At 40.7% G+C, this 11,047-nt stretch overlaps 1 protein-coding gene across 6 annotated transcripts in view; it reads left to right on the top strand.

Annotated features, from left to right (window-relative positions):
- Nucleotides 1-63: 63 nt before the first annotated feature.
- Nucleotides 64-11,047, top strand: part of DERL2 (derlin 2) — a 14,492-nt gene continuing 3,508 nt past the window's right edge. Inside the window, exons 1-7 of one of the 6 annotated variants that reach the window (XM_014589095.2) lie at nucleotides 65-218; nucleotides 1,019-1,084; nucleotides 4,817-4,890; nucleotides 5,935-6,028; nucleotides 7,030-7,225; nucleotides 7,492-7,582; nucleotides 8,133-8,186. In XM_014589095.2, coding sequence (XP_014444581.1) covers nucleotides 126-218; nucleotides 1,019-1,084; nucleotides 4,817-4,890; nucleotides 5,935-6,028; nucleotides 7,030-7,225; nucleotides 7,492-7,582; nucleotides 8,133-8,186 — 668 coding nt within the window. In that variant the 5' untranslated portion in view covers nucleotides 65-125. Of the gene's footprint in view, nucleotides 219-1,018; nucleotides 1,085-4,816; nucleotides 4,891-5,934; nucleotides 6,029-7,029; nucleotides 7,226-7,491; nucleotides 7,583-8,132; nucleotides 8,187-11,047 lie in introns of those variants that run through there. The other 5 variants (XM_027773198.1, XM_006151884.3, XM_027773200.1 and 2 more) reach the window with 5 other exon arrangements.

Raw genomic sequence — 11,047 nt, 5'->3', positions numbered from 1 at the left:
CGATTCCGGGGCGCTGATGGGACAGCAGCGGGTAGGCTGAAGGATCGGGCGCTTTGAGTCCGCCCGGCTGCCCAGGCCTACTGGCGGAAGGGGAAGTGGGGGGGGGGCCGGCGGCGGTGGGGAAGATGGCGTACCAGAGCCTCCGGCTGGAGTACCTGCAGATCCCGCCGGTCAGCCGCGCCTACACCACCGCCTGCGTCCTCACCACCGCTGCTGTGGTGAGCAGCCGCAGGTCCACCTTCTTATTTTCCGGGGCGGATGTGCCTAAGTCTTCAGGAAACTGGGCTTTGGGCCTCGGGGACGTCCAATGGGGCTGGTCCCAGGGGTGGGTGGAGGCATACAGGGCTCACTGTGGAGTTCAGGATGGCCCGGAGAGTGCCTATCTAGTGACCCAAGAACGGAGTGCTGCTCCATAAGGGATCAGATCAGTTTCTGAGAGATGAAAACTAGACCTATGGTGGTCAGGGCTGCGGGAGCTCCTCACCCAAGAAATGTGCCCGAGAGTTCTGGCGATGACCAGGTGGAAGGAAGGCTTGCTTAGCGAAGAAATTTAGCTTTTGAGGCTAGAAAGCTGGAAATTGTCGAGAGGGAAACCCAGCCCAGTTGTGGCAAGGTCTCAAGTCGATTATTTCAAGAGAGTTGTGTTGTTTCAAGTGAGTTGTGTTGTTTTACACAGCTGTTTGAGGTGGGCAGATTGTGACGGGCAGATGGGTGGTAGCTGATCTTACTTGTCCTGTATCTAAAATATCGCCACTTGTCTGCTATCCATGCATTATGTCACCCTCTGCTGTTGCGACATAAACTTAGTTTGTGTTTAGTATTGAGGAAACAAAAGAATTGTACCAATTCTTGAGAATCATTTACCAACCTCTTCCCCTGGCCTAAGAAGAAAGGTTTAAAGGAATTCGATCTAAGTGACTGAGAGTTGGAAATTGCTAGCTCTACTCATCTTTGGTTGTAAATGGTGAAATTTTGTTTCTTGATCGATTTGCTTTAAGAAGCGCTTTTTCTATTTCAGCAGTTGGAATTGATCACACCTTTTCAGTTGTACTTCAATCCTGAATTAATCTTTAAACATTTTCAAGTAAGTAGCCCATCACAACTGTGATTAATGTTTCTTTTTCTTAATGTTTAATAGCAAATCTTGTCATATACTATGTTAAAAAAGAATTCAGTGGGAACCTTTTATTTTAAGTCTTATTGTTGTGTATAAAGCAGTGACTGCAGCCTGATTGTGTTCCAGAATCACATAGAAAACTTTAAAGAGAGTCTCTAGTTCCTTGGGTACCTAATCAGAATCACCAAGGGTGGGAATTCAGAATCAGTATTTTGGGGGCCAGCCTGTACTATGGTAATAAAGGCTGTATGGGTTGAGTCCTGGATCTACTGCCTTGTGGAATACACCAGGTGTGTGTATATGCACATGTACACATGCATGCCTAAAATCCCAAAAGGAGGGAGAAATGGAGGAGAAGGGAATGCAGTGTGATCATTCCTCGTGGAAAGGGGATGCTTTCTCTCACTTTCTTGCTTGCTCCCCTTACCCCACCCCAGGTACAGGGGCCCTCTGACCCATGAACATGTGCTCTCTGGCAAAAATATATTAAAAAAGAAAAAAGATGGACCAGCAGTTTGCATAATGGCTATGTCGCTAGGCTCCCATGTAGTTGACCACAGTTCGAGTCCCGGACCCAGTGGCTTAAACTCATGCCTGGTGCATATGCATGTGTGCCCAAGATCCTGAGAGAAGGGATTGCGGCATGGCACCCCCCCCCCAGGGGTTGATTTCTCATTTTCTGTCTCTTTCTCTCTCTGTCTTTCTGGCGAATACACGCACCCTATAGCAAAAACCTCTCCAAAAAAATAAATAAATAAAATCAATATTTTGGGCCAGACCGTGGTCTAGTGATTAAGGAAACTGGCTCCAACATGGCCAACCACACTATTGGAATCCAAGCCCTGACGATTTGAAAAACATAGTGGGCACTTATGCCCCAAATCTCAACAAGATTGAAAAATGGAGAAGTGTGGCTGTACCCCATTAGGGGGTGCCTTCTCCCTCTCCTTCTCTATGCAAGTGCAGGTACCCTCTGGCAAAATTTTTTTAAAAAGAAGAATCAGTATTTTATTTTTAGCATTCCCTGCACGATTTTGATGTGTCCATTTCATGTATTTGGGTATTACTGGTTTATAATTAATGCTGTAGTTGGAGAAGAAATTGGTTTGAGAAGAGATTGACCAGTTAGCTGCCCAGAGAGAGACTCACAGGACAGCCTTATTTTGTCCATTCACCCCCCTGGGCATACCCACCACCTTGGTGTTATCACCATGGTCATGGTCTAGTTCAGAAACTCAATTGTTAGTCTTTTTTTTTTTTTTTTTTTTTTTTAATTTCCCAGAGGATGACTGCACTTATCTAAGAGAGACAGAGAAATGAGAAAGCATCCCCCATGGGGTAATGGTCATGCAGCCTTCCCTTCTGCATTTCTCCTTTCAGGATTTGGGGCACACATGTGTGCCCAGCATGTTTTTCACGCCTCTGCCTGGACATGAGCCACACGGTCAGTCATGTGAGATCCAGCTGCCTTAACCACCAAGCCACAAGCTGGCCCTCTATTAGTGCTTTAAAACTGATCTATCTCCAGGGATCAGATCATACTAACAAAACTTCAAAAGGCCAACATCTGGGTCAACATGCTGGTGTATTAAATTATAGTCGTAGATAAGCGTTTCCAGTATTTAAAATACTAAGAGCTAGATGTATTTTCCTGTTCTAGGATGATCAGGAAGAAAATAAAAAGCCAGTAATTCTGTCTCAACACATACTGTTTCCTGGGACTAGCAGTTAGCGTAATGGCTATGTCGCTGGACTCCCATGTAGTCAACTGTGGTTCGCATCCTGGACCCAGTGGCTTAAAACTCACGCCAGGTGTGTGTGCATGCGTGCCCAAGATCCCGAGAGGAGAATGGAGGAGAAGGGATTGCGGCGTGGCCATTTCCTCTCAGGGGTTGATTTCTCGCTTTCTATCTCTCTGTCTGTCTCTGTCTGGCGAGCGCACGTGCCTTATCGCAAAAACCTCTGAAAAAAATGAAAAAAAGAAAAACACATACTGTTTCCTCTTTCTCAAGTGTGTTTCATTCACATTATATTCACTGAACTCTAGCTTGCCTTTTAAGATACAGCTTTTGTATTCATCCTTTTTTTTGTGTCAGAGCGTCTCTCACCCTGACTGCAGTTATTTATATGTTTATCTCCTAACTAGGATGAGGATGCTGAAAATCCTGTATGCAATTATTATGTAGAACTGAATTGTTTTAACTTTAGTAGTTACCAGTACTCAAGAATTTTGTGATGCGTGATTCAGCCCTGTGATTTCTTGTCGCCACTGCCTTCCTTCAATACTCCTATGGTCTTTGCTTCTACCGGAACTTGGTTTGACTTTGCCTGGGGTTACATTCTTGTTGACACTTTACATTTGCATTTAGAATTAGGAGTTCTAGATTTGAAATTAGTTTCCATCTACAGCCCGTGTGTCTGTGGACAAGCCCTTTTAAAGCTATCCAAGTCTTTTAGTTTCTTCATCGGTGACATGGAGATAATAATACCAGCATGCTTGTTTCATAGGATTATTAAGATCACGTAAGACAGTGTACTATGCTAAAACACTTCAACATGTTCTACCAATGTATCGTGGCTGTGGATGGGTTCAGTGATTGGGGAAGGGTGTAGAAGGGTTTCCAATACGTTTCTCTTTGTATCTCCCAATTAGACTAATTATTAGAGTATTAGTTCTTTTTTTTTTATTAATTATTTTTTTTTAGAGAGGTTTTTGCTATAGGGTGCATGCGCTCGCCAGAAAGACAGAGAGAGAGAGAGAGAGAGAGAGACAGAGAGATAGAAAGTGAGAAATCACCCCCCCCCAGGGGGATGGCCACGCCGCAATCCATTCTCCTCCATTCTCCTCTCAAGATCTTGGGCACCACATACACGTGCCTAGGGTGAGTTTAAGCCACTGGGTCCAGGACTTGAACCACAGTCAACTACATGGGAGTTCAGCGACATAGCCATTATGCTAACTGCTGGTCCCTAGAGTATTAGTTCTTATAGGGAGTCGGCTATAAGCTCAAGCTAGAACTTGAGTTTTGCCTTAGAGTTAGTTATCTTTCTTGGGGCTGGCAGGTGGCATGGTGGTTAAAGGCACTGGACTTCCCATATGGCGAACTGTGGTTTGAGTCCCGGACCTGGCAGCTTGCTTTTTCACTTTCTCTTTTTTTCTTTCACTCTGCTTGAATTAAAATGAATAAATAAAGTTAAATAAAATAATTCTTTAAAAAGAAAAAAAATTATCCTTTCATCTGAATGTTTTCGGCTGCCTATTTAGAAACATTTTGTGGCAATTTATTGAAGATCCCTGAGGTTTTTGTCTGGTATGTCAGAACTGTTTGTTAGATCGGGATACTACACATATGAAAAGTTTCCTATTCTGCAAATTAATGTAGTCTGTCCATCAGACATTTCATAATTTGCCTAACTGTATAGTATAGTCTTTTTAAAAGGCAATCAAAATGTCAAATATTCTGTCTTACTGTCCTTATAAATTTCCCAGTGCAAATGGACTTCTGACATTCAGTAAGAAGCAGCACACACATCCAGGGTTAGCTTGTGTGCCCAATTTTGGGTTCAGAACAGAATATCTCCTATCCACGACTTTCAGCCATCATGGTCATAGTTCATCTCTTTTGTCTTAATATAGAAATGTATCCTGGTAATGTATTTAATCCATCTTTCTCTTTACTTTTTTTTTTTTTTTAACAGATATGGAGGTTAATCACCAATTTCTTATTTTTTGGGCCAGTTGGATTCAATTTCTTATTTAATATGATTTTTCTGTATCCTTTATTAAGTGGGGTGAGCATCAACACTTCAGGTTTAATTATAGAGTTCAATATTAAGTTGAAACTATTAATCCTGCTATTTATTTTTATGCCATCTTAGCTATAACTTCTGGGTCAGCGGTAAATAAAGGAGTTAGTAATATTTTTAAGGTTCAAATGGGAGTTTTTTTAACCATAAGACAGTATCATTTCTACCCTTAAGTTGCTTACAAATCTGATAAAGGGAGAATATAATATAATAGCATCAGTAGGTAAAGTGGTCAAACATAACTTGAATATGGGGATAGTTCAGTTATCAGAGATTCGGCACAGGTTTTCATGAGGAATGGGGAAATAGGTTACCTTGGGTCTTAGTTGCTAGATCTACTGGCTGAAAAGACTGTGCTACAATGTCAGCTAGGCTTGCTATGTCCTGAGTTGCTGAAGAGTAAGAGCCTTCCTCTGGTAAATGGTACTTGAAGTTACTGAGCAGGGCCTTGCTCTTCTACCCCCACCCTCCAGTTTAAGAAGAGTCACAGGTCAGCTCGTCTGCAGTGGAGAGAGGGCCTTATAGGGGTGATGTCATTCCTGCCCTAGGATGGATTCCTGTGTCTCTCTAAGACTTTCTCACTGTAGTGTGTCTTTATTGATTGATGTTTAATGATGCTTAACCTGCCTGGCTTGGAAAAGTCATTTATCAGATAAGGCTGCTTGATGGGACTTTTTTCCATGTTAGGTTGGAAAAGCAAGGATGTTGCACACTGAGGTGGGGCTGAGCATGGGAAAGACAATACAGATTTGAATAAGTTTTATAGGTGACTAGAAGCATGTTTATTCAACATCTGGATCAGTCCCTTGGTCAGGGGCTTTCTTTGTAAAATATGGTTTTAGTTTTGATTGTGCCTAAGAGTAGTCACGTTAGCGTTCAAACCTTATAAAAATGATGGCTTGACTTCTTATGAATTATGTAGAGTCCAAGTAATGTATACTTAAATGGTACATTACATTTTATTTTCTTCATATTTGTGTACTTAACATTTTCTTAACTTGGAACCTAAGATACCGTTACTGTCGAATGCTAGAAGAAGGCTCTTTCCGTGGTCGAACTGCAGACTTTGTATTTATGTTCCTTTTTGGTGGATTCTTAATGACTGTATCCTTCAACAAATAGAATAAATACAGGAAAATGTTAAAGAACACTCTGTCTCTTCCTAAAGGTTTTCATCTGCCTCCCACCACTCGCTCTAGATATTCTAAATCGATAAAAGTGGACCTCCAGATTTTAGCTTCAGGGCCCTACATTTATTTTACAGCACACTTTCTGTGACAGCTTTCCAAGCCTAGAGGTCGGACAGAATGCTCTTCTACTGTGAGCAAGTCAAAGGAACTGTTAACCCAGGTGGGTTACCATTAAATATGTCAGTTACGTGACTGTTGATGGGTATACTTTACTTTTAAACTAAGTTGGTAAGACTTACTTGGTCACTATCAAAACTGATCATTTATTTTTTTTAAATGTGTTGTCTTAATCCAGCAGTTTCTTTTTTTTAAATAAAGAATTATTTTATTTAACTTTATTTATTATTATATCATTATTATTTTTTCAGTTTGATCAGAGAGAGACAGAGAGAGAGAGAGGAAGTGAGAAAGCAAGCCACCAGGTCCGAGACTTGAACCATGGTCGGGCATGTGGGAGTCCAGCACCTTTAACCACCACGCCACTTGCCGGCCCCAAAACTGATAAATTTTTAAAAAAATAATTTCGATCTGTGTACGAGACTTGGATATTGTACTATCTGGCAAGCTGATTTTGTTCCAGTTGGGTTATTTTACTTATCTCTGCAAAAGTGTTCAGGGTGAGTAATCGTCAATATAACTGTTGACCAAAGAATTAAACACGTTTTCCAAAGAGGCAGGAACTTCATGAAAATAGAATATTAGTTTGAAGTAGCTGTCATCGATATGATTTAGCCTAACCAGGTTTTTAATTATTGCTCTGGGTAATTATTTTCAGGATTTTTTTCCTTCTATCCTCAAAATGTTACTGCTCAGTGTTCTCAATTGAAATGTTCATTAGGACACAATCTTTATTCCTTGTTCAGTCTTCCTTGTTAGGCTTGTAATGTTGATATTTTCCTTAATGCCACCTGCTAGCTTTTTGGTTTGTTTGTGAGCTTAGTTTTCTTGGGCCAGGCCTTTACAATAATGCTCGTCTACGTGTGGAGCCGAAGGAACCCATATGTCCGCATGAACTTCTTTGGCCTTCTCAACTTCCAGGCTCCCTTTCTGCCCTGGGTGCTCATGGGGTTTTCCTTATTGTTGGGGAACTCAATCATTGTGGACCTCTTGGGTAAGAGTCTTATTACTGCTTTTTCTATTACTTTTCCTGTAAATTTATTTTATTATGACTTTTGATGTTTTCCTGTCTTGCTTTCACAAGAAAGCATCCTAACTATTACAGGATGATACAACAGCTGTATCTCAAGAACTAGAATATTAGTTCATTCATTTTTAATTATTACAATGACACCCTAAATATGAGCAATTTATGTTGGTAGTAAATTACCTGCTATGGAAATTTTAATCTTCTTATGCTTTATTTCTGGTTGACTCTAGGTATTGCAGTTGGACACATATATTTTTTTTTGGAAGATGTATTCCCCAATCAGCCTGGTGGAATAAGAATTCTGAAAACACCATCTATTTTGTGAGTATTTAACATAAGGTTACACATTCCTTGCATACAAACCAGGACAGGATCCGTGCGCTATGTTTTCTTGGGGCTTGTGTGGTTCCTGGTACACGTAGTTCGGGTCAGTAAATATTTGCAGATTGCGCAATCTGACTGTAGTTGCAGAGTACTTGGGTAGAACAGACCGTGGCAAGAGCAAGGTCTTGACAGGCAAGAGCAAGGTCTTGACAGGCTCAGGATGTCAGGAGATGACCTAGTAATTGTTATTCTGGATGACTACTAGAACTTCCTGTCCCAGGGAGGAGCCCCTGGTTTGATGAGAACTATTGTCTAAGTTTAGAGAGGTGAAGTTACAAAATGAGCAAAACTGACAAAAGGATAATTTCTAGTGGTAGAATTCGTGGCGGGTCAAGCAGTTGGTAGAGATAGCTAACGAAGTAGAAAGGAAATAGCTTTGGACTGGAAACCAGATATAGCCATTCTGCCAACCAGCCATATGATTTCTTTTTTTATAATTTTTTTTAACTTTATTCACCCATTTACTTATTTATTTTAATTTAACCAGAGAGGGACAGAGTGAGAGAGAGAGCAAGCTGCCAGGTCTGGGACTCAAGCTGAGGTAAGCCATGTGGGAGTCCAGCGCCCTTAACCACCATGCCACTGCCGGCCCCCAGCCATATGATTTTAAGCAAGTCTCTTTTTACACTTCAATTTCCTGGGGTAAAGCTTTAAAGTATAAGAGTTCTTTCTACTCTAGAATTTTGTGTTCTTAGAAAATAGAACATTTAAAAGGGCTCACTTGAGTATTGAAATGTGAGTTTTTTTCATGTTTATTGTAGGGTATTTAAGAAAGAAAAATTATTAATATAATCCTACCATTTAGATAATAGAAGTAGCTACCATTGTTTTTTTGTTTTTGTTTTTGCTTTGATTTTGTTTTGTTTTTGTTTTTGTTTTTATTTTGCTAGAGGGCACGTGCACTTACTGGAGAGAAAGCATTCCCCATAGGGGATGGCTATACCACAATCCCTTCTCCTCCATTTCGTCCTCCTTTCACGATTTTGGGGGGGAGTCCACCCCCCTTAACCACCATGCCACTGCCGGCCCCCAGCCATATGATTTTAAGCAAGTCTCTTTTTACACTTCAATTTCCTGGGGTAAAGCTTTAAAGTATAAGAGTTCTTTCTACTCTAGAATTTTGTGTTCTTAGAAAATAGAACATTTAAAAGGGCTCACTTGAGTATTGAAATGTGAGTTTTTTTCATGTTTATTGTAGGGTATTTAAGAAAGAAAAATTATTAATATAATCCTACCATTTAGATAATAGAAGTAGCTACCATTGTTTTTTTGTTTTTGTTTTTGCTTTGATTTTGTTTTGTTTTTGTTTTTGTTTTTATTTTGCTAGAGGGCACGTGCACTTACTGGAGAGAAAGCATTCCCCATAGGGGATGGCTATACCACAATCCCTTCTCCTCCATTTCGTCCTCCTTTCACGATTTTGGGCATGCTCACATACCTGCCCTGTGTGTTTTTCAAGTTGCCAAGTAGGATTCAGCCACCTTAACCACTGCACTGCCAGCTGGCCCTGTTCACTTTCTTTTTCTTCTTAGTTTTTGCTATAGCTTGCAGACACTTGCTAGAGAGAGACAGAGACAGAGAAAGTGAGAAAACATCTGGGCATGTGGTCACACCTACAGTCTCCTCTCTTCTATTCTTTTTTTTTTTTTTGGAGAGATTTTCACTATAGGGCACGTGCTCTCACCAGACAGACAGAGAGAGACATAGAGACAGAAAGTGAGAAATCACCCCCCAGGGGGGATGGTCACGCCGCAATCCCTTCTCCTCCATTCTCCTCTCGGGATCTTGGGCACGCACGCACACGCGCCCGGCGTGAGTTTTAAGCCACCAGGTTCGGGACACAAACTGCGGTCGACTACGTGGGAGTCCAGCGACATAGCCATTACGCTAACTGCTGGTTCCCCTCTCTTCTATTCTTCTCTCAGGATTTTGGGCATGCACACACACACACATCCAGTATATTTTACAAGCCACCAGGTCCAGGACTCAAATTGCACAGTTGGCTATGTGGGATCCAGCTGCCCTAACCACCACACCACCAGCTGGTCCCCATTGTTAACTTTTTAATATGTATGTATTCTCAGTTTTCTACTATCATTAGGTTATTAAGCCAGCTTAGTAAAATTTTCATGTTTATTAACCATTTAGATTTCCTTTTTGAATTGCCTGTTTAGTCCTTTACCCATTTTTATTGTTTTTATTGTTAATTTGTAAGACTTTAAAAAGCTCATTTGGGGACTGACACCATAGGCTACTGGTTAAGGGAGCCAGATACCACAGGATCAACCGTGGTTTGAATCCTGACCTTGGCAGCTCAAAAAACACTTGAGTGCATATACATACATGCCCAAGGTCCCGATGTCATAGATAAATGAACAAGAAGGGATTGCACATACCATGTGGGGGTGTTTTCTCCCTCCGTCTCTGATGAGCGTACATGACTTCTAGCAATTTTAAAAAAAAAGCTCATTTTGATCCTGCTGTCCTACTACTAGGTATATATCTAAAGGAAAGGAAATCTGTATATCATAATGATATCTACACCTTTGGGCCAACAGGTAGCATAATGATTAAGGTGCTGGACTCCCACATGGCTGATTGCAGTTCGAGTCCCAGACCTGGCAGCTTGAAAATCACTCTGTGCTTGTGTACATGCAGGCTCAAAATCCTGAGAGGATAATGGAGAACTGTAGCATGGCCATCCCGTTGGGAGGTGGTTTCTCATTTTCTCTTTCTCTGTATCTCTCTCTCTCTATTGAACACGTACTATATTGCAAAAGAAAGAAAGAAAGAAAGAAAGAAAGAAGAAAAGAACAACTAAAAAAGATATCTGCATTCAAATATACACGTCATATTCTTGTACTGAAAAAATCATTGTACCCTCACAAATGTGTTCAGTTCTACACAAATAAAATTTTGTAAATGCATTTTTAGATATAAATTCTTTTTCTGATTCCATTATAAAATAGAGGCTTTCAGATATATTGGGTCATTGGAAAAGCCATAGCACATTTTTTCTATGGTTTTCTATGCAAACATGCATCATGACTTTTTTGACAACCCAATTATTTCTAATTTTATCAGCTGTGACCAAGTAGAATTAGCAATAAAAGTGTAATTAGAAGACTCTGCTTTAATGGTTTACTCTTCAATGAGATTTTTTGAAGTCTTTTGGATAGTTCCCATGGTCTGCAATAATTTTTGTTAGAATATTTTTTTTTTATAGACCACAGATTAGTTTATTTTTAACACCCATCATGCCATGAATTCATAGGGAATAGGTTCCAGTAGCTCAGGCTCCTTTCCATTGGTTCTCACAAAGTGTGCTTCTCTGGGTGGAGCAGGCTGGCGCTTTAGTTGAACCCAGGTACCTTTCTCTTTGGCTTCCTTCTTTTTCTGGTC

This window comes from Tupaia chinensis, unplaced genomic scaffold, assembly GCF_000334495.1.
Source record: "Tupaia chinensis unplaced genomic scaffold, TupChi_1.0 Scaffold000330_1, whole genome shotgun sequence".
In the NCBI taxonomy this organism is placed as follows: Eukaryota; Metazoa; Chordata; class Mammalia; order Scandentia; family Tupaiidae; genus Tupaia; species Tupaia belangeri.
Note: the sequence above shows the minus strand (reverse complement) of the source record. Positions and strands in the feature narration are given on the sequence as shown.